The following is a 23,303-nucleotide window of genomic DNA, read 5'->3' on the forward strand; positions in this document are numbered from 1 at the left end:
TGGATCTTTCTGGAATGCCTCTCTGATCTTAGCATCCCCCTCTTTATCCGGTCGACTCCCTGTTGCCCAGTGGGGCAAGCAGCCTCATCTGCTGTTCCCACAGGACTGCAGGGGCCTTCACTGTCTCCTGCTCCCTGACCCCCCGCCCCACCCCTGTTGCCTGGCGGCCTCCTCTGTTCACCCTGTAAATCCCTGCTGTGGCCCCCTAGATAGTTCTTCTCCCTGCCACCCCCTGCCAGGTTGGTGGTGTCCCACAGAGACATTTGTTGTTCACATGTCTGTCACCCCACTTCCCATGCATCCCAGGAAGGACTGGGTCTTCCTCCTGCATCCGAGGACCACAGCTCTGGCCCTGGGTCTAACTTAGAGCCAGACATCACCTCCTGCCAGGATCCAAGTGATGACTGGTGCAGCCGTAGAACCCTGGAGTGCCCAGAGCTCCACTGCAATTTCCAGTCATCTGTTCTGGAACATTTTTTTTGAGGCTGAGTCTCACTCTGTTGCCCAGGCTGGAGTGCAGTGGTGCCGTCTCGGCTCACTGCAACCTCCGCCTCCCGGGTTCAAGCGATTCTCCTGCCTCAGCCTCCCCAGTAGCTGGGATGACAGGCACGTGCCACCACGCCTCGTTAATTTTTGTATTTTTTAGTAGAGACGGGGTTTCACCATGTTGGCCAAGCTGGTCTTGAACTCCTGACCTCAAGTGATCCGCCTGCCTTGGCCTCCCAAAGTGCTGTGATTATAGGCATGAGCCACTGCACCCAGCCTGGAACTTTCTGAATGGAGATATAGTGAGTCTGCCCTGTTGGCCAACATGGTGCCCAGAGCCCTGTACCAGGAGCCTTTTGGTGTCTGGAAAGGAAGGGAGGGAATCACCTAGAACAAAGTATCACCTTTTTATTTGGCCCTTCTGTATGGAAGCCATCGTGAGGAACAGCCCCACATCTGAAAAAGTCATAACTTGTAGTGGATGAGGAGCTAGTGTGCGTGTGATACTACTCCCTGCACTTGCCTGGACACAGCCCCCACTGGCCAGCGCTGTGCAAAGCCTGTTAGCCGCACCCCCTGCCGCCAGCCAGGCCAGCAGGGCCTCTGGGGGAGCTGGCACTCCCTGGCTCTGGAAACTTGCTCGCAGATGGAATGTGGGAGCCTGTGTCTGTCATTCGCTGAGCCACACCCCCAACAATCTGTAGGACACTCCAGGCCCAGCTAGGAGCTCTGCCAGGATGGACACAGAGGCTGCATCCTCCCTAGATAGGGGCAAGCCAGATAGGGGCAGGGCTGGGATGCAGCCACAGTCCTGGAGGGGGCCAAGGAGAAGGTCTATGCTCTGTGGGGGGAGCCTGGTGCAAGGTGGAGTGCATGTGTCATTCCAGACCTGGTGCCTGGCCCCACTTCCCCGCCAGCCTGCCTTCTCCTCCATGACCCTGGCCTAGGGATGGGAAGGAACGGGGGCAATGGATGAGGCCCATGTGGGGTCAGGCCTTCTTGCTGGGACCTGGGAGCCAGCTCAGTTTAGGAGGCCTAGGGTGCAGTGTGGAGGTGAGGGGGATAGGGAAGGAAGCTAACCCCCACCTTGCTGGACAGGGTGTATGTGAAAGCTAACCCCACCTGCTGTCTTGGGTGTGGACAGCAGAGATTTGGAACTGATTACTAAGAACACCTTTCGTCGTCATCATCCACCTGTCCACCCACCTGTCCCCTCACCTGTCCCTTGCCTGTCAACTCCAGTCCTGTGCCCTTCTCTCTGCAGCTGAAGCCCATTATCTCTGACCCTGAGTACCTGCTAGACCAGCACATCCTCATCAGCATCAAGTCCTCTGACAGCGACGAATCCTATGGTAAGGGTCTGTGGGCAGGTGCCACACCTGCCTGTGAGCTGGCGGCCTCTGACGTAGCATTGCCTTCCGGGAGAGCCTAGCTGGCACTTCCGGTCGTAGGCTCCTGCCTCTCCTTTCCTCATCCCAGGGCTGCTAGTGGGACTGTCACCACTAAGTCATCTTTCCCTCCCCACTAGGCTTCTGGGCAGGACAGCCAGCAGTGGCAACCCCTTCCATGTATTGAGCCTTCCCTATGTGTGAGATCTGTGCCAGGCACTTTCCAGTATCATGTGGTATAATCTTGACAAGACCTTACTGTTCTCTAATGAGTAAACAGAGGCTCAGAAAGATCAAGTGACTTGCCTGAGTCACGTAGGTAGTGGTGGCTGTGCCCTAATTTGAACCCAGGTCTGCCTGCCCTTCTCTGCTTCTCATGTGTCCTGAGTCAGCCTCCTCAGTTCACAGGTCTGGAGCTGCAGAACACCCTCTGCTGACCCAGTCTCTAAAACACCTGCTCAGGCACAAAGGGGCTGCTGCTTCTGCCCCCAAGGGGCCACCCTCTGCCCAAAGACCCCCTCTCCCCAGCCAGAGCAATTTGGGCTGAGGTGTGGTTCAGGGTCCTCTGAGTGGGACTTGGGGTACTGGAAACACCAGCTCAGGGCTCTCTGGTCTTCTCTTCAGCATTGCCTGGTGCCCAGACCAGGCAGGCTGTGGAGGCCTGTGGCCAGAGAGACACCACAGGCTTTTGTACCATCTCTGCCTGTTTGTGGCTCCAGCCCAAAGTCAGGCTCACCCTTGCTAGACCACATGTGTGGCTAGACCACGGGGTGAGAGAGGCAGAGAGAGCTTGGAGGGGACAGAGAGAGGCAGGAAGCAGGAGCCAGACCAAGCCTCTCCTTACAAGCCAAGCTAAGAGCAAATACCTTATCCCGAGGGCAGTAGGGAGCCATTGGAGATTCAAGCGAGGAAGTAACAGGATCAGATTCACACCTTGGAAATCTGCATCTGCAGTGATCAAGATAACAGATGAGTGAGCCATAATAGAAGGAGTGACAGTAAAAAAGGAGAGAAGAGGATAACATTGAGAGGAATGGAGTAGAAAACTATCTGGGCCTGGGATTGGGGAAAGGGTCTGTATTAGTCTGTTCTCATGCTGCCGTAAGGACATACCTAAGACGGGTAATTTATAAAAGGAAAGACGTGTAATTGATTCACAGTTCTGCAGGGCTGGGGAGGCCTCAGGAAACTTACAATCATGGCAGAAGAGGAAGCAAACACATCTTTCTTCACATGATGGCAGGAAGGAGAAGTCGGTGCCCATTGATAGGGGAAGCTCCTTATAAAACCATCAGATCTCTTGAGAACTCACTCACTATCACTATCACTATTGAGAAAAGGATGGGGTAAACCACCCCCATGATTCAATTATCTCCACCTGGTCCCTCCGATGACACATGGGGATTGTGGGAATGACAATTCAAGAAGAGATTTGGGTGGGGACACAGCCAAACCATATCAGGGTCTGAGCGGCTGCATGAATGATGCTTCCACTTCTTGCACTGGGTTAGGTGTAGTGCCCTGGGTAAGGGAGACCAAGGCACAGCCACAGCGTACGAGGAAGACCAGAATGCTGTGGTGTTGGGGACACCATCAGAAGAGTTGGGTCAAGAAGAGGGTGTGGTTACAATAGCAAATGTGGCCAAGGGACCCAACACAAAGACCGAGCGTCCCTTAGATGGAGTGACTCAGACCATCAGCAGACTTGGTGAGCACAGTGTCCATGGAAGGGCTGGGGTGACAGCAGACCACAGCACTTAGGGGTGAACAAGGCATGAGGAGGGAGGCAGAGGAGAATGCACCTGGGTCAAGGGAGCACATCCGTCCACATGCTTATTTATTTGAAATGGAAGACCTTTGAATGCTGCTCGGTAGAAGTCACTAAAGAGGAAGAGGCTGCAGACACAAAGGAAAGCCCCGCGCAAGGTCGCCCACTGTGCAGGCTCTGCCAACACCTGGGTGTGGGCACTGTCGCTCCCCTCCTTGGGGAGGTGAGGAAAGGAGGCTGGGAGACCTGAAGGTCACGCAGCTACTGAGTAGCCTGTTGGAGGCAACTACGTGATCTTGGGCCTGAGCCCAGGCGGCTCTTCCCCGTTCCCAGTGCAGCACTGGCAAGAGGGTCCCTGAGCCGGAGGAGGGGTGGGAAGAGCCTAAGGAGTGTGATGGCCCTAATAGGGATCCCCTCGTCACAGATGCAAGAGCATCTGAGTGGCTGCTGAAATGTTTGAAGCTTTGATGGCAGGAAACAGGCAGTACACAAAACACACGCTTCATTTTCTCACTCAAATCCTGTATTTCTACGACACAGCAAGACCCTGTCTTTAAAAATAATATACTGTAATCCTCCTTTGTTTCTTCCACTTCATATTCATACTCACAAACGCATATCATCATAATAAAAAGGAGAAAAGTCAACAGTCTCATTCCATAATCATTTTTATTTTGGTTTCACATTTCCAGCCTCATACATAGGCATACCTAGATTTTCATACTTACTATCACAGAAACATCATTTTATACTCTGCTTCCTTCACCTGGTGTTAGATGAAACACATTTTCCATGATTCTCCTGCCCCACCTTTGTGACTGTTCCTTTTGATGGCTGCATTATAGTCCACGGACTTACTGCATCCTCATTTTAAAAGTAATATTATTGAGGCTCTGTCAGTTGTTTTTGTTGGTGCTATCAGTAACACTGAGATGAATCTCTTTGTGGACATTTTTTATTATTCTTCAGCTACATTTTTTATTCCTTTGAATAATCTCTTTAGGACAGGTTCCCATGTTTGCCAGATCAGAGGGTGTCAATCAGTGTTTGTGCTTCTTGGCGCTTGACACCAAACTGATTGCCATAAAGGCTGTCTCAGCTGACCTCACCACGGATAGGCTTCCCCAGATCCTTGCTGGCATTGGGTGGTTTTGTTTTTTTGTTTTTGGAGGCCAGAGTGCAGTGGCACCATCTTGGCTCACTGCAACCTCCGCTTCCCAGATTCAAGAGATTCTCCTGCCTCAGCGTCCTGAGTAGCTGGGATTACAGGCATGCACCACCACCCCTGGCTAATTTTTGTAATTTTTCGTAGAGAGGGGGTTTCACCATGTTGGCCAGGCTGGTCTTGAACTCCTGACCTCAAGTGATCAGCCCACCTTGGCCTCCCAAAGTGCTGGGATTACAGGCGTGAGCCACCGTGCCCGGTGCATTGGGTTTTATTTTTCTCCCTTCCTATCTACACTAACTTCATGTCTGTGAAAGAGCAACTTAGTGATTCCTTAGTTTGCATTTTTGATGGCTAGGAAAGTGGAACTATTTTCCATTTATTAAAATTAACCAGCTGCAATTCTTTTTGTGTGAAACGTCTGTCTGTATTATCTGTTCATGCATCTGCTGGAGATTTGATTTTGAGGAGTTCCTTGTGGAGTTCAGATGGAGTACCCTCTTGCCTGGGGAGCTGGCTGCAGATACTGTTCCCAATCAGTTTCCTTTTTATTTTAGGTTTTTTCTCTGTGCTAGTTTTAAACTTGCATGTCCTCTTGCCCGCCAATTTTGTTCTGTCATGTCTTATACTGCATCAGATCTTGGGAAGTTTTCATTCCCTACAGCAATCAGATGAGTGTTTAATTCTGTCTTTCTGCTGCATTTTCTACAATATAATTTTTTTTACATCAACTAATTCACCTTTTGTTCTAAGACTTGAGACATTTGCCCCCAAAGTACTGTGGTGTTGTTCTGACAGATTTATTAAATAACCCTTGCCTGGGCCATAGTTTCAAAGGACTGTCTTTGGATGACAGAGCCAACTCTCCAGCCAAGAGTTTGGTGTTTCCTCCATGAAAAGGCAGGGTCTTCACCCAGCTGTCTGTCACTTTCCCCACAGGCGAGGGCTGCATTGCCCTTCGGTTAGAGGCCACAGAAACGCAGCTGCCCATCTACACGCCTCTCACCCACCATGGGGAGTTGACAGGCCACTTCCGGGGGGAGATCAAGCTGCAGACCTCTCAGGGCAAGACGAGGGAGAAGCTCTATGGTAAGCAGCAAGCCCCTCCCCAGCGCCCTCTTCAGCCCCCCACCTAGGGACGGGAACGCACTTTCTCTCAGCAAAGCTGTCAAATATTCTCTCTGCTGCAGCCTCAGAGCAGAAATACAGCACTGGAAAAGATCTCAGACAATCTGGCCCAACCCTCACTCAACTCAAAAATTTCCCAACAGAACCCAACATCCAGCACCCCCAGATCACCCTCCCCGACCCTGTGGATTTTTTAGGGCCCCAAACCTCACCTATCAGCCTTTAGGCCTTGTCATTCCCCCATTATCACCTCCGCTAAAAGAAGGACCCAAGGTACCAAGTGAACCTACCTCTTGTTAAATGGCTCCTTCCAGGCTGTCCGGGGAAGACCACAGCTACAGTTGCAGTTGAGATTTAGAATTTCTTGGGCGACCTCTGCTTGTCCACACGGCCACATGGTGCCCACTCCCATATACAAACAGATCCTCATATGTGCCTAAACCCTGCCCTCATGGTGCCCACCCAGGTTTCTGTACCTTCTAAACTGCTTTTTTTTTGGGGAGGGGGGTGGACAGAGTCTCACTCTGTGGCTCAGGCTGGAGTGCAGTGGCATGATCTCAGCTCACTGCAACCTCCACTTCTGGGGTTCAACTGATTTTCCATCTTCGGCCTCCAGAGTAGCTGGGACTACAGGCACCCACCACCACGCCCAGCTAATTTTTGTATTTTTAGTAGAGACAGGGTTTCACCATGTTGACTAGGCTGGTCTGGAACTCCTGACCTCAAGTGATCCACCCGTCTCCGCCTCCTGAAGTGCTGGGATTACAGGCGTGACCACAGCCTTTTTTTTTTTCTTTCTTTCTTTTTTGGAGACAGGGTCTTACTCTGTAGCCCAGGCTAGAGTGCAGTGGCGCAATCTCAGATCACTGCAACCTCCGCCTCCCAGGTTCAAGCAATTCTCCTGCCTCACCTTCCCGAGTAGCTGGGATTACAGGTGCCCACCACTGGCTAATTTTTGTATTTTTAGTAGAGACAGGGTTTCACCATGTTGGCCAGACTGGTTTGGAACTCCTGACCTGAAGTGACACACCTGCCTCGGCCTCCCAAAGTGCTGGGGTTACAGGCATGAGCCACCGCACCTGGCCTGTTTATTTTAATCTGACAAAACATACTTGCCTGTTTTGTTCCTTGCTGAGACGAATAAGTTGGAAATGTCACATGAAATGACAACTCTGGATCCCAACTCTCCTCTCTGTGGATCCACAGCAGGCATAACTAATCAATCACTGAACTCTTACGAGGCCTCAGAATCTTGCTTAACTCACCTCCCCAGGTACTCACTATTCACTGTGCAGCTTCAACCTGCAAATGGAAACCCCTTTGCCATCCCTCGCCTAAGCTCTGGAAGCTGGGCCCTCACGTGCTCTTTCCCACCCTTTCCTTCCAGACTTCGTGAAGACGGAGCGTGATGAGTCCAGTGGGCCAAAGACCCTGAAGAGCCTCACCAGCCACGACCCCATGAAGCAGTGGGAAGCCACCAGCAGGTAAAGTGGGCATGGGGTGGGTGTTGGGGGGTGGATATCAGGGACTCATGACAAATTAGCATGGTTTGGCCGGGTGTGATGGTTCATGCCTGTAATCCCAGCACTTTGGGAGGCCAAGGCTGGAGGATCATTTGAGCCTAGGAGTTTGAGACCAGCCTGGGCAACATATCGAGACCCTGTCTCTACAAAAAAATTTTTGGCTAGGTGCAGTGGTTCATGCCTGTAATCCCAGCACTTTGGGAGGCCAAGATGGGTGGATCACTTGAGGTCAGGAGTTTGAGACTAGCCTGGCCAACATGGTGAAACCCCATCTCTACTAAAAATACAAAAATTAGCTGGGCGTGGTGGCACATGCCTGGAATCCCAGCTACTCGGAGGGGCTGAGGCAGAAGAATTGCTTGAACCTAGGAGGCAGAGATTGCTGTGAGCTGAGATTTCGCCACTGTACTCCAGCCTGGGTGACAGAGCAAGACTCTGTCTCAATAATAATAATAACAATAAGCTGGGTGTAGTAGTCCTAACTACTTGGGAGGCTGAGATGGAAGGATTGCTTCAGCCCAAAAGGCTGAGGCTGCAGTGAGCTGTGATTGTGTCACTGCACTCCAGCCTAGGCAAGAGAGTAAGACCTTGTCTCAAAAAAACAAAACAAAACACTAGCATGGCTCTGCAGACCCAGGGCCTGTGAGAAGTTGAACTGAAGCACAGAGAAACCCAGGACACGGGAGAAAGAAGCTCCAGCCCAGAAGAGGTGCTCTCCTGCCTCCTCTGTGAGTCTGTTGACCGCTGGGGAGGTTGGTGTGACTGTGACAAAGCTGGGGAAACTCTAACGTGACGGAAAGTTGTTTGACTCAGCTAACATTTGTTGAGTCCCTATGATGTGTCCAGTTCTAGAGAAATCAAGGCAAATTCAGTGCACTCCCTGACTTAGGAATTTGCGGCCTAGTGCATGAAGAAGTGACTGTGGAGAGGATGGAGAGATTCCAAGTCTACAGATGGTGGCTGTGTCTCCTGTGGGACAGAGGACACCAGCAATCATGGGATCTGTGGCCACCAAACCCCACCCTATCACTAGCAAGAAAAATCACGGGGGGAAAATGCACACTGGTTGCTCTTGGCAGAGACTGAACTGAGAATAGTACAGATGTTAAAGTCTGTATTACCAGAATACAGACGTCCTTGGTAGCAGGGCTGCCCTAACTCACCGATGTGGTCTCGAGTTCCAGAATCAAGTTCTGGTCTCTTTGCCAGCTCACCAAGCGGGGAGGCAGAACCATGCCAGCAGCAGACACAGCTTGTTCCTCTCCTCCCTCCCTTCCCCACAACACTCGTCCCCACCAACCCTTGCCCTCACCCCAGCCACCCCCGCTGCACACAGGAATTCTCATCTCTAGCGCATTCCCTGATCCACTTCCAGCTTCCGATGTTCACAGCCGTGGGCACACAAGCATCCCCTTTCCCTCTTTCCCTCCCATGATAATCCCATCAGCAAATGCATCCTGGCTCTGAAGTGTCTACTGGGTTCCAGAATCAGGATCAGTGTAGGGAAACAAATTCTTTTCCATTTTGACTAGCATGAGAACGAGCATTTATTTCTGAAGCAGGCAGTGGTGAATGGGAACAAGGTACAGCTTGGAACTAGGCTGGCGGAGCACAGGGGAGCTGTGGAGTGTCCCTGACAGCCTATATACTCAGAACTCAGTTCTCAGGAGGCCGGCGCCTGACACAGTGGCAGCACGCAGTGTGTCTGTTGGGGCCACCTCGCCCGGGTCTGGGCCATCCCCTCCATAGCTTTAAGCTGACTGCCCCCCATTCCAGGCTCCAGCCTTGATCTCTGTGACCTCACACTCATTTTTCTAAATATGCACATGGCTGTCTCTATGCTGACGCTGCATGCACAAACATGTGGGCTGATGTGTTCCAGAAGAATCCCTGCCAGAGTCTGCCCTGAAAACCCCCTCCTTCCTGCCACCCAGGCTAGCCCCCACCATCTCTCTGCCCTGCCAGCCTTGCCAGCTTCTCACTCCATCCTCTGCACCTGCTCACCAGCCTTCAGACCATCCAGGAACAGGCCAAGCCCCTCTCACCTGGAGGCCTTTGCATGTGCTCTTACCACTGCCGAGAACATTCTCCCCTTCTTTCTCTCTTATCTGCTTATCTTCTTATCTCAGCTAAAAGACCACCTTCTCAGATGGGGCCTCCTGGGGTCACCCAATGCCCAGTTGGTCCCAGCACTTCACTAGTCCCCATCTCTGCCCCTTTTTATTCTCAGACTTCATCACTACATCAATACCGTGTCTCTGTGCCACTGAGCTTGTTTTTCTCTTCCATCAAAAGTGAGTTCCATAAGAACAGAGACCACGGCTGCCTCACTCACAGCCATATTCCCTCCTCCCAGCCTGGGCCGGGTGCTTACGAGGCCCTCAATAACCACAGTGTTGCATGGATAGATGAATGAATGAATGGATCACTGCCCAAGAGGTGAAGGAGTTGAGGAGAGCCCGAGACAGCCCAAGGGTTATCAGAGGACACTTTCCTTGGGCTGGTGCTGACCCCAAGAAGAGAAGGGACCCCTGAGATGTGACTCTATGTCTTCCCTGCAGGGCCCCTCCGTGCAGTGGCTCCAGCATCACCGAAATCATCAACCCCAACTACATGGGAGTGGGGCCCTTCGGGCCACCAATGCCCCTGCACGTGAAGCAGACCTTGTCCCCTGACCAGCAGCCCACAGCCTGGAGCTACGACCAGCCACCCAAGGACTCCCCCCTGGGGCCCTGCAGGGGAGAAAGTCCTCCGACACCTCCCTGCCAGCCGCCCATATCACCCAAGAAGTTTTTACCCTCGACAGCAAACCGGGGTCTCCCCCCAAGGACACAGGACTCAAGGTGAGCATCCTCTTCATTAAGATGGCTCCCTCCCTCCTTATGAAAGCGCCTTGGGCTTTCACCCTAGAATGGAAGCCTCCTAAGGGCCACAATTTGTGTCCACTTGGCTCATGACTTATCCCTGGGGCCTGAACACAGCAGACCCCTGACATGTATGTGGAGTCTTCCACGTCCTAACCTATTAGTGCGACTCGATTTCTTTTTAAAGCGTAAAAATTTGTAAAGATATTGCCAAGAAAAGGAACCTCCTATAAAAACTATATACATATCAAAAAACATGTTTCGGGTTGGGCGTGGTGGCTCACGCCTGTAATCCCAGCACTTTGGGAGGCCAAGGCAGGTGGATCACCTGAGATCAGGAGTTCAAGACCAGCCTGACCAACAAGGAAAAACCCCATCTCTACTAAAAATACAAAATTAGCCCAGGGTGGTGGCGCGGGCTGGTAATCCCAGCTACTTGGGAGGCTGAGGCAGGAGAATTACTTGAACCCGGGAGGTGGAGGTTGCAGTGTGCCGAGATCACGCCATTGCACTCCAGCCTGGGCAACAAGAGTGAAACTCTGTCTCAAAAAACAACAAATTTCGGCTGGGCACGGTGGCTCACGCCTGTAATCCCAGCACTTTGGGAGGCTAAGGTGGGTGGGTCACTTGAGATTAAGAGTTTGAGTCCAGCCTGGCCAACGAGGTGAAACCCCGTCCCTACTGAAAATACAAAAATTAGCCGGGCATGGTGGCTCACACCTGTAATCCTAGCTGAGGCAGGAGAATCGCTTGAGCCCAGGAGGCAGAGGTTGCAGTGAGCCAAGATTGCACCACTGCACTCCAGCCTGGGTGACAGAGTGAGACTCTGTCTCAAAAAAAAAAAAAAAAAAAATGCTGGGTGCGGTGGCTCACGCCTGTAATCCCAACACTTTGGGAGGCCGAGGCAGACAAATCTCGAGGTCAGGAGATCAAGACCATCCTGGCTAACACAGTAAAACCCCATCTCTACTAAAAATACAAAAAATTAGCTAGATGTGCTGGTACACACCTGTAGTCCCAGCTACTCGGGAGGCTGAGGCAGGAGAATCGCTTGAACCCGGGAGGCGGAGGTTGTGGTGAGCTGAGATCACGCCACTGCACTCCAGCCTGGGCGACAGAGCGAGACTCTCAAAATAAAAGAAAAAAAATGTTTCTAGAGCTAGTTAACCTTCGGGCATCTCCCGCTCCCTAGAGGGCCCCGTGGAACAGGGTGGGAGTTTCCGTGTAGAGCCTGCTCGCACCCTCCAGTTCCCCTCTTTTTTCCCAACCACGAGGTTCCCTGTTCTATAAGCAGCTTCCTAGTCTCTCCTGTGGGGGACACTTAGTTAGAAACTGGAACTAGGGATATAAAAGGCAGGGCAGCCAGCCTGCAGAGAGAGGAGGCCTGGCCCTGAAACTCTGGGGAAGCCCCAGACAGTGGAGAAAACTGATCTGAGTCTAGAACTGGTTCAGGCAGAAGAATGGAAGCCAGATAGGAGACCGGGCTGGGCAGCCGAGGAACAGGGTCAGCACTTCCCAAAGGCACAGCCACTCTCTGGTGCTGCTGGAACAGAGCAGAGCTAACCATGGGCCCCTCGTGGATACACAAGCAGGGACCTCTACGTGTTTCTAGTAGCCACAAGATGACAGACAGACGTGAAAGTGCAGGCCCAATTACCAACGATTTAAGATGGGCAAAATAGCATGAACACTGTCTTGCCTTGAGGTTCTTTGCTGGTTTATCATAACCTCAGGGGTTCACTCTCAGCCTCTCTTCCCCCAACACTGGTTTTTTCTTCATCTTTTTTCCATGAGGACTTGGGTGCTGTCTGCCACACGGGGCAGAGCCAGCAGTGGGTGTGGTCTCCATCACACTGTCCTCCAGCTCCCTCCAGCTCCACCCTTCCCAGGCCTGACCTGGCAGGGTCTTCCTCTGGATGGAGGAGCTGTTGACAGTCTCATTTCTCAAGATGTGTAAGATATGCTCTAAAAAACGGATAGGCCGGGTGTGGTGGCTCATGCCTGTAATCCCAGCACTTTGGGAAGCCAAGGTGGGCAGATCACTTGAGGTCAGGAGTTTGAGACCAGCCTGACCAACACGGTGAAACCCCAGCTCTACTAAAAATACAAAAATCAGCCGGGCGTAGTGGCCCACACCTGTAATCCCAGCTACTCAGGAGTCTCTGAGACACGAGAATCGCTTGAACCCGGGAGGTGGAGGTTGCAGTGAGCTGAGGTCATGCCACTGCACTTTAGCCTGGGTGACAGAGCAAGACTCAGTCTCAAAAAAAAATAGATGAGAGGAAGTCGGGAAGAGAGAGAGAAAAGGACAGGACAGGATAGCCCTGAAGCTCAGCTCAGCTGTCTCTCTCTTTACCTCTGTACAGAGTGTGTTGATAGGATGTCAGACCCTGGTCATTCATTCCCTAAGAAACTTGGAGGGAGGAGAAACAGCCTCAGTTTCCTGCCCTGGAAATATGAGGACAAAAGGCACTATTCAGTGAGTATCAAGGTGCTTGTGTGGCCACCTCTTTGGAGACCCCAGGAAATGGAGCTCTAAGCAACCAGAAAGAAAAAGGAGCATGATTATTTGTGTAAGTGAATGCTTTTCAGTTCCCAAAGCGAATGGATCTTGGTGCATAACAATGAGCACACAGCTTGGTGGGAGCATGTTCCCCACAGCCACATGGTGACAGCTGCAGACAGGCTGCCATCCACGGGCAAGGGGCCCCCAGGGTGTGCTTCTAACTCACTGCTCACCAAGGAGGCGCTTGGAGCCTGGAGCCCTGCAGTTTGCACACCTGCCTCATCCCTTTCCCCTGCTCCAGGTCCCAGGCTCAGCCAGAGCAAAGGCTGTGGAAGGGGGTGTTACAAGCACCATCAGTGTTTCCCCAACATCACCCAGACCCAAGTGCAGGGACTGACCTTCCCGGTTTGCCAAGTACTGTCCCAGTTTTAGCACTGAAAGTCTCACATCTCAAGAAACCCTTCAGTCCTGCGCAAGCCAGGGCAACTGGTGACCCCAGATCAAAGCTGTGCAGTTAGGAAGGGGACTCTTCTCAGCCCCTGGCCAGTGCTTAGCTGCTTTAGAGATGAGACTCTGGTCTCCTGAATCTGAGAAGTACAGTCATTTGCTGCAGAAATCAACTCGTCCCCTAGATATCGGTTCCCGTATTCAACAACTGTGGCCTGCTGTAGGAGTCAATTTCTTGTTACCTTTGGTCAGGGGAATAAGACTTACTTTTGAGCTTTTCATGGTTTTCCCCAGTCTTCCCCGCCCGCCCCCACCAAGCTTCCCCTTTCTAAGTGCAACAGAAACCTCCTCTTAGAGGGAAGACTTCCCTGGTCTCTATCTCGCTGCTCTTTTCCCAGAGGAGTGAGCTTTGGAATCACAAAAGGGCTTGCACCCAGGGCTCTCTTCCTGGTCCTGCCCCCAGTTCTCTGAAGTGAGCCCCCTCCTCCCATCTCAGCCACTGAGAGAGGGTGGTCAGAGGTCAGGACTTCTTGCTCCTTCATCTGAAAACTTGTGACCATGCCAGTTGCTGGGGAGGTGGGAAGGGGCTGTGGAGAGCAGGCTCATCTGATGAGGATGAGGGGTTGATACTGAGGTGCCATGTAAGTTCTCGCTTCATTTCTCCTACAAATCCTCCAGTGCCGTGCCCCTTGCTCACGGATGCTCTGATGTGAGCAGGTTTTATGGTGGAAAAGGTCCCAGGCCAGAACTGAGGCTGTCTTTGAGGACAAGTATGATGAACACAGTACTGTTTCCTCTTCCTTTTTTTCACTTGAGGTGAAATTCACTTAACATAAAATTAACCATTTCAAAATGAACAGTTTGCTAGGCTGGGCACAGTGGCTTATGCCTGTAATCCCAGCGCTTTGGGAGGCCAAAGTGAGAGGACTGCTTGAAGCCAAGAGTTCAAGACCAGCCTGGGCAATATAGTGAGACTCCCCATCTCTACAAAATAAAACAAAACAAAAAAATTAGCCAGGCCTGGTGGCATTGCTACTCCCAGCAATGTCCAGCAACTCCTAGCTACTCCCAAGTAGTCTCAGCTACTTGGGAGGCTGAGGGGAAGGATTGCTTGAGCCCAAGAGGTTGAGGCAGCAGTGAGCCATGATCACACCACTGCACTCCAGCCTGGGCAACAGAGCGAGGCTCTGTCTCTAAAACAAAACAAGACAAAACAATTTGGTGCCATTCAGTACATTTGCAATGTTACACATCTCTATCTAGTTCAGAAACATTTGTATCACCCCAAAGAAAGACCCAGAACCATTAAGCAGCCATGCTCCCATGTCTTCTCCCCTGGACATGTGTCTTCCCTGCTCTGTCCCTGGCTCTAGGCCCAGTGACCTGGGGAAGAACGCAGCAGACACACTGCCTCAGGAGGACCTGCTGCTGACAAAGCCCGAGATGTTTGAGAACCCCCTGTATGGGTCCGTGAGTTCCTTCCCTAAGCCTGCTCCCAGGAAGGACCAGGAATCCCCCAAAATGCCGCGGAAGGAACCCCCGCCCTGCCCGGAACCCGGCATCTTGTCGCCCAGCATCGTGCTCACCAAAGCCCAGGAGGCTGATCGCGGCGAGGGGCCCGGCAAGCAGGTGCCTGCACCCCGGCTGCGCTCCTTCACCTGCTCGTCCTCTGCCGAGGGTAGGGCGGCCGGCGGGGACAAGAGCCAAGGGAAGCCCAAGACCCCGGTCAGCTCCCAGGCCCCGGTGCCAGCCAAGAGGCCCATCAAGCCTTCCAGATCGGAAATGAACCAGCAGACCCCGCCCACCCCGACGCCGCGGCCGCCGCTGCCAGTCAAGAGCCCGGCGGTGCTGCACCTCCAGCACTCCAAGGGCCGCGACTACCGCGACAACACCGAGCTCCCGCACCACGGCAAGCACCGGCCGGAGGAGGGGCCACCAGGGCCTCTAGGCAGGACTGCCATGCAGGTGCGCCGCGCCACACGTGGGCTCCCGTGCATGTGTGTGTGTGTGTGCATGCGTGAGTGCGTATGTGTGTGCCTATGCATATGTGTGTGCGCGCATGTGTATGTGCGTGCATGTGTGAACGCATGCATGTGCACACATGCGAGTGATGGTCCTGGGAACTGCTCCATGAGAAGGGAGAGTCAGGATTTGAACCCAGGCCTGCCTGTCCCACACATCCCTGACCCTGCATTGCCTCTGCAGCAGTTGTTGAAAGGAAGAAAGGCCAGGCTGTGGATCAACTCTTAGTCTAGTGTCAGGCCCAGAGGAAGAAGATTCCATAAAGAAAAGGAGCCTAAATCATTTATATCTCATTGTTATTATTAGAAATTTTGTTGGAAACTGAGTTTTGCCAGGCACGGTGGATCCCGAGGTCAGGAGATTGAGACCACCCTGTCCAACATGGTGAAACCCCGTCTCTACTAAAATACAAAAAATTACCCGGGCGTGGTGGCGCACGCCTGTAGTCCCAGCTACTCGGGAGGCTGAGGCAGGGAAATCGCTTGAACCTGGGAGGCAGAGGTTGTGGTGAGCCGAGATCGTGCCACTGCACTCCAGCCTGGTGACAAAGCAAGACTCCGTCTAAAAAAAAAAAAAAAAAATTAAAAAAAAAAAAACGGAGTTTCACTCTTTGTTGCCCAGGCTAGAGTCCAGTGGTGTGATCTCAGCTCACTGCAACCTCCGCCTCCTGGGTTCAAGCGATTCTCCTGTCTCAGCCTCCCGAGTAGCTGGGATTACAGGCACCTGCCACCACGCCTGGCTAATTTTTGTATTTTTAGTAGAGATGGGGTTTCACCATGTTGGCCAGGCTGGTCTCGAACTCCTGACCTCAGGTGATCTGCCTGCCGGGGCCTCCCAAAGTTCTGGGATTACAGGTATGAGCCACCGCACCCAGCCTCATTGTTATTATTAAGTCACATTCATACTGTCATTTCCCAATATTTTGGAGAATTCAGCACACTTTCCCTCTCCTTCATGTAAAATAAAAAATTTTTTGAGCAAAACTAACAGTGATTAAGAACAGACTCCAGGCCGGGCGTGGTGGTTCATGCCTGTAATCCCAGCATTTTGGGAGGCCGAGGTGGATGGATCACCTGAGGTCAGGAGTTCGAGACCAGCCTAACCAATATGGTGAAACCCCATCTCTACTAAAAATACAAAAATTAGCTGGGCATTGTGGTGTGCACCTGTAATCCCAGCTACTCTGGAGGCTGAGACAGGAGAATTGCTTGAACCCAGGAGGCGGAGTTTGCAGTGAACCGAGATCGCAACACTGCACTCCAGCCTGGGCGACAGAGTGAGACTCTATCTCAAAAAAAAAAAACAAAAAAAAAAGAACAGACTGCAGAACCAGGCTATGTTGGGTTTGAATCCCAGCCCTCCCACTTCTTGTCTCTGTGCCTTGAGCCTCAGTTACTCATCTGTAAAAAGGGGCTGTTAATGGTACCTACCTCATAGACTTAGAATTGCATTGTAGGCTATAATGTATTATTAACATGTATTATCATCTACATAGAAATTACACATTTATATTTATGTATTTACATTGATATTCATTACATATCATTTCATATATATACTATACATATTACATATGCGTATATATTATATATATATATATATATATGGTACGTACCTGGGTGTGGTGCTATGCACCTGTAGTCCCAGCTACTGGGGAGGCTGAGGCATGAGGCTAGCTGGAGCCCAAGAATACAAGGCTGCAGTGAGCTGTGATTGCACCACTGCAGTCCAGACTAGGCAACAGAGTAAGACCCCATTTCTAAAAAACAGTTTTTTTTTAATAAGTGGGTAAAGTACTTAGAACAATGAGTGCTGGCTCTTGTCAGCTACATGTTAAAGGAAGCCTGGCCTAGCCCACAGCATGCAGGGACCCGGGCCACTTAGTTCAACATGGTCTGGTGAGAATGAGCCCTGACAGCCCTTCTGTTCTTGTCCTACAGTGAAGCCCTCCGTGAGCTGCCAGTGAGTCGGGAGCCCAGAGGAACAGCGCGAAGCCACTGGACCCTCTCCCAGGACCTCCTGCTGGCTCCTCCTGCCCAGCTCCCTATGCAAGGCTTTGTGTTTTCAGGCAAGGGCCTAGCTTCTGTGTGGCCCACGGAATTCACTGCCTGTGAGACTTGGCACCAAGTGCTGAGGCTGGAAGAAAAACGCACACCAGACGGGCAACAAACGGTCTGGGTCCCCAGCTTGCTCTTGGTACTTGGAACCCCAGTGCCTTGTTGAGGGCGCCATTCTGAAGAAAGGAACTGCAGCGCCGATTCGAGGGTGGAGATATAAATAATAATAATATTAATAATAATAATGGCCACATGGATCGAACACTCACGATGTGCCAAGTGCTGTGCTAAAGTGCTTTACAAACATTCGTCATATGAGGATGACCTCGAGAGCTGAGGCTCCAGCCATCTAAAACCACGTGCCCAGACCCACCAGTTTAAAACGGTGTGTGTTCAGAGGGGTGAAAGCATTAAGAAGCCCAGTGCCCTCCTGGAGTGAGACAAGGGCTCGGCCTTAAGGAGCTGAAGAGTCTGGGTAGCTTGTTTAGGGTACAAGAAGCCTGTTCTGTCCAGCTTCAGTGACACAAGCTGCTTTAGCTAAAGTCCCGGGGGTTCCGGCATCGCTGGGCTGAGAGCAGGGATCTACCTGGCTTCTCAGTTCTTTAGTTGGAAGGAGCAGGAAATCAGCTCCTACTCTCCAGTGGAGAGATCTGGCCTCAAGCTGGGCTAGAGATGCCAAGGCCCATGCCAGGTTCCCTGTGCCCTCCTCGAGGTGGGCAGCCATCACCAGCCACAGTTAAGCCAAGCCCCCCAACGCGTATTCCATCGTGCTGATAGAAGAGTCTTTGCTGTGGCTCCCGAAAGCCGTGCTCTCCAGCCTGGCTGCCAGGGAGGGTGGGCCTCTTGGTTCCAGGCTCTTGAAATAGTGCAGCCTTTTCTTCCTATCTCTGTGGCTTTCAGCTCTGCTTCCTTGGTTATTAGGAGAATAGATGGGTGATGTCTTTCCTTATGTTGCTTTTTCAACATAGCAGAATTAATGTAGGGAGCTAAATCCAGCGGTATGTGTGAACGCAGAAGGGTATGCGCCCCACATTCCCATGGTGGAAGTCTGCGTGACCAATAAATTGTGCCTTTCTCACTCAGCTATGTGTGTGGCGTTTTTCTTGACATTCGGAGCCATAGATATCATTCTAGATGGCAGGGCCTGCACAGGGCACAACTGAGGCAGTTAAGGGTCCGTGGTGATGATGGATGGTGTTGCCCTGACCAGATGGGACACCACAGAGCCAGTTTGAAGCTGGTCCTGGACTGGGAACAGGAGTAAACCACACTCCTTCCTTCCTTCCGTCCACACATCTTCCTGGCGCTCCAAGCACCCTGCGGCCACCCAGAGGCCACGAGCATCCCCTCCAAACCTGCTGTCCTGCAGCCCTCAAGTTCCTCCCAGCTTTTATAAGTTTTCACCACTTAAGCTGCAGTGACAAAAAAACACATGTCAACACTCCCCAGGTCATGGGTTCCCAGGTCAGGGAGCAGCCCCCGGTCCAGAGGCACGGTGCAGGCCACTTCCACGGTGCCTCTGCCCCACCTCGGGCTGCCTGGCCCCTGCTCCTGCTCACAGACACCAGGCCTGGGCTCCAGGCAGGGCCTGGAGCAGTGTCTTTGGCAGCCTCCAAGCAAACCATTCACTCCCACGCCTCAGTGGCACATGGAGCCCACCAGGGGCAGGACTGAGTGCCTGCTGGGACCGTGGCTCCTTATCCCCACTCAGGTGTCCCCGCCCTGCAGGCTCACTGCCTGGTGTCCATGTAGAACCTGACCTAAGTCCCAGGCCCCAGCCTCTGACTCACAGACCAAGGGCCAGGGTGGAGAGACAGCTGGAGACACCCAGACATTCTTTAGTCTCCCAGCCCCCATCACCAGAGCTAAGGACCCAGGCATGGATGCCCATGGTCCCTGGGGAACCCACTGGCTGCTGGGGTGGGCTGGCCTGCTACACAAGTGCCATCATCTGCTCACCCACGGGGAGAATGTCAAGCCCAAGGCCCCATGCCTGCTTAGGATGGATGTCTAGGCGCTCCCCAGCATTTCTGTGGGTTCCCAGGAGATACGGGCAGGAGAGCAGCTGTATGGGGCATACGTCATGCTCCCCCTCACCTGCTCTGGGTTCTAGTCACTCAAGCAAACGCAGTGCCCCCACCACAGTCAAACCCAGGGCTACTGTGAGGACCTGGCTTTGATTGCACGTGGTAGGACAGCTGAGGCCCACCTGGTGCTCAGGACAGGAAACGCTGTGGAATGCAAGAATTTTCTTTTTTTTCTTTTTTTTTTTTGAGACGGAGTCTCGCTCTGTCGCCCAGGCTGGAGTGCAGTGGCACAATCTCGGCTCACTGCAAGCTCTGCCTCCCGGGTTCATGGCATTCTCCTGCCTCAGCCTCTCCGAGTAGCTGGGACTACAGGCGCCTGCCACCACGCCCGGCTAATTTTTTTTTTTGTATTTTTAGTAGAGACGGGGTTTCACCGTGGTCTCGATCTCCTGACCTCGTGATCCGCCCGCCTCGGCCTCCCAAAGTGCTGGGATTACAAGCGTGAGCCACCGCGCCTCGGCCGGAATGCAAGAATTTTCACCCTTACCTTTTCCATCTCTCAACCCTGCACCCACCCCGAGAGGTCCCTGACCACTTTCTCCCTAGGCTCTTTGCTGCCATGATCCTATGGGTTCCACCTTGACCAGGTCTGTCCTGTCTCTCCTTTCCTGACAATTCTAGGCATTCCAAACACCCAGTTTCCCTCTTCTGGCAGGGTGAAGGGGAACCCAGACATCCCTACCTCCTTATCACCTACATAATTCACCTCCAAGTAATTCACCTACACCAGGCTCCCTAACCAAGAAGGCAGGTCAATTAGCCAGCTCTCCTCATCAAAGTGCTCCATTCCTAGGATGAATTCCACCACCCTCTGAGATTGCAGATGCTGCTACAGTCGCTGTTCCTTTTAAGAGGTAATTTTTTCCTTCTCTGCATGATGCCATGAAGGCTGGTTGAGAGCAGCAGAGTTTGTGCCGACAAGAAGGTGTTACCCTCATGATGGACAGTCTCTAGCAGCGCTCTTCCCAGCGCCTCCATGCCCCGCCCCCCCCACCCCCGCAGCCTGGAGGGCAGTGCCTGCAGCCTGTGCCACCTGCAGGGACAGAGTCAGCCATGGGCTCCTCCTCCTTCCTGAATTTCCATTCTTTTTCCACACCATTTTCCCCACGCCATAGGAGAGAAATTAGTGAGTCATTCAGAAAAGCTCTCTCCCACAGCTACCTTCCCTAGTTTCAGCCTACCAGGTTCTCATCTTTGCACGTCCTTAAAATAGCTCCTTTCCCTTGGCAAACAAATTTCCATGGAGACCCAGCTATGGGAAGGCCCAGAAGCTTTCTGCAAGGCAGCAAACTCAGTTCCCAGCCTTCACTCCGACAGAGACCCTTTATAATGCAAATGTGTGGTCTCACCCCCACAGACACTCCCACCCACAAAGGTCCCATTTTGGGAAATCTGAACCACCCAGGGAACACACTGGGAGGTTGAGTCTAGGTACAGGCAATCTAGTTTCTTGTTATTTTCTGACGGGCTGGCTGGCCTGCACTGGTGAGTTCTCTCTCAGGTCACAGCAGACCGAAGCACTAGGTTTACCAGTGACTAATATCACAGCAGGCATACCCAGCTCATGCTCTTCCTCCATGCACTTGACCACACATATTGATGGCGTGCACTGGGCCTTGGGGGTCAGTGCTTCTATTGAGGGAGGCCATGGGGTGGGAGGGATCCTGGACTATGGGAACAGATAGAATGGGGCTTAAATGTCTTTCATTTCCTAAAACTATAATCTTGCACAGTTTTCTTAGCTTTTCTGAGCCTCAGTCTCCTCATCTGTACAATGGAAGGCAGGCTACCTTCTGCCTGGTGTGGTTGTCGAAGATTCACTGAGCTCATCTCTGCAAAGCCCCTGGCTCGGTGCCTGGCCCTGCTGTAGGGGTTCATTGAGTGTTATCCCATTCCCTCATCCTGCGAGACAAGGCAATGAGGGAGGGCACCGTGCACAGCATTGGAAAAGAAGCAAAGAGAAGAGCTTCGGGGATGCAGGAATGTCCAAGGCGGAGGTAAAGGCAAGAGCACAAATACATACACAAGGCAGGCTATCCGGGGGCGAGTCAAGGCTGTGAAAGAGCAGGGAGCTAGATCAGGCTAAGGCATGGATAACTGTGGCCGGGAGGAACTAGATGAGGCCAGGTGGGCTATTTGAGGCTAAGGAGGGGCTAGCTGAGGTCAAGGAGAGGCGAGGTTAGTTGAGGCCAGGAAGACTAGTTGAAGCCAGAGGTGCAGGTGGATTCTCTAGCTACACAGAGCACAGCTGCTCAGATGACTTGAGCCAATAGGAGCAGACCCAGCGGACGCATAGGAACACTTCATGGGGCAGTGCTGGGCAGTGTTTCTGGCCACCAGGGACATGTAGGCAGATCCAGTCACCACAAAGCAGCTTTGTACCCCACGGCGGTTCTGGATGGGTCTGTCCCTGCGAGACTTGTCTCTCCCTCCTTCGGCTTTTTCTTCCTCCTTCCCTAACCATGTCAATGACTTGCAGTCCTGCCTCATTCTGCAGGGAATGGGGAGCCTTGGGGACTCCGGAGCACACAATGACGTGCTTGCTCAGCATTTAGGAAGGTCGAGAATAGGGTAAGGCCAGCAAGTCTCAGGGGGTGCAAAAGGTAACCTACGCTCACTCTCCAGTGTTCACCCTGAACTTGCACCACCTCAGATTTAAACATCCCCCCCGCCCATCCCTGCCTTGCCTCCCCTTCATCCAAGCCCTGCAGAGCAGGCATAAAAGTGAAAGTTAGATTCCAGAAGGAGCTGCATTCCTGTGGCTGAAAGGTGGCGACGCTCCGACCCGCAGCCTTGGCAGGGCCTTGGGAGAAGGAAGGGCTGGAGGTGCAGGCGGGAGAGGCCATCCTCTGCCTCATGTGGCATCCTGATTTAGTGCGCGGGCTATAAATTGAATTTCCAGGCCTTATTTAGAGTACATCCCCAGAAATGGTTTGTCCCGCTTCTGTTATTTTTAAAAAGCACTCTGTTTAGGTAGTAGTTGAGAGCACAGACTCGGGAGCCAAACTGCTTAAACATGTCAAAAATGTGCCAGGTTGTGACCATTGTGCAGAAGAAGGCAACATGCCCAGCTTCCAGAAGAGGCCGATGCACAGGCCAGCAGTTACAGTGCCAAGTGGTAAGGGGGATGCAGACAAAAGCCCCCAGCGATGAATTTCCTTTCGGGGTTGGCTGGGAAATGTTTCATGATTTAGTGTTAGTATTTGCAATGATAACCAGACTGGTGCTGAGGATCTTGGACTCTGGGTTCAGAACACTTGGGTTCAGCCCCCAGCCCTACCACCTGCCACCGACTGGCAGGCCATATGACCATGGCTAAGTACTTAACTTCAGTTTCTCCATCTGTAAAAAGGAGATGATAATAACATCACCCTCACGGAGGCCTTGTGAGGATTTATTTTTTTATTTTTTTAATTTAATTTTATTTATTTATTTTGAGACGGAGTCTCACTCGGTTGCCCAGGCTGGAGTGCAGTGGCACAATCTTGGCTCACTGCAAGCTTCGCCTCCTGGGTTCATGCCATCTTCCTGCCTCGGGATCCCGAGTAGCTGGGACTACAGGCGCCCGCCACCACGCCTGGCTAATTTTTGTATTTTTAGTAGAGACGGGGTTTCACCTTGTTAGCCAGGATGGTCTCCATCTCCTGACCTCGTGATCCGCCCGCCTCAGCCTCCCGAAGTGCTGGGATTACAGGCGTGAGCCACCGCGCCCGGGTGGCCTTGTGAGGATTAAAAGGCGTGCTAATGTAAATAGCCCTGGCTGCAGGTAAGCATTCAATACATGTCACTGTCATCAACAAGATGCTCTCACAAAGACAACATAATTCTCCATGTTCCCACTGCAGCCTCAACAGCTACAAGG

At 52.3% G+C, this 23,303-nt stretch overlaps 1 protein-coding gene across 2 annotated transcripts in view; it reads left to right on the top strand.

Annotated features, from left to right (window-relative positions):
- The window catches only part of INPP5D (inositol polyphosphate-5-phosphatase D), a 151,960-nt gene extending 133,524 nt beyond the window's left edge, over positions 1–18,436 (top strand). The window contains exons 22-27 of one of the 2 annotated variants that reach the window (XM_030802963.1): positions 1,751–1,838; positions 5,747–5,896; positions 7,323–7,419; positions 10,020–10,301; positions 14,649–15,240; positions 17,238–18,436. In XM_030802963.1, coding sequence (XP_030658823.1) covers positions 1,751–1,838; positions 5,747–5,896; positions 7,323–7,419; positions 10,020–10,301; positions 14,649–15,240; positions 17,238–17,240 — 1,212 coding nt within the window. In that variant the 3' untranslated portion in view covers positions 17,241–18,436. The remainder of the gene's footprint in view (positions 1–1,750; positions 1,839–5,746; positions 5,897–7,322; positions 7,420–10,019; positions 10,302–14,648; positions 15,241–17,237) is intronic. The other variant, XM_030802964.1, reaches the window with a different exon arrangement.
- The last annotated feature ends 4,867 nt before the right edge of the window (positions 18,437–23,303 follow it).

This window comes from Nomascus leucogenys, chromosome 22a (assembly GCF_006542625.1).
Source record: "Nomascus leucogenys isolate Asia chromosome 22a, Asia_NLE_v1, whole genome shotgun sequence".
Classification (NCBI taxonomy): domain Eukaryota; kingdom Metazoa; phylum Chordata; class Mammalia; order Primates; family Hylobatidae; genus Nomascus; species Nomascus leucogenys.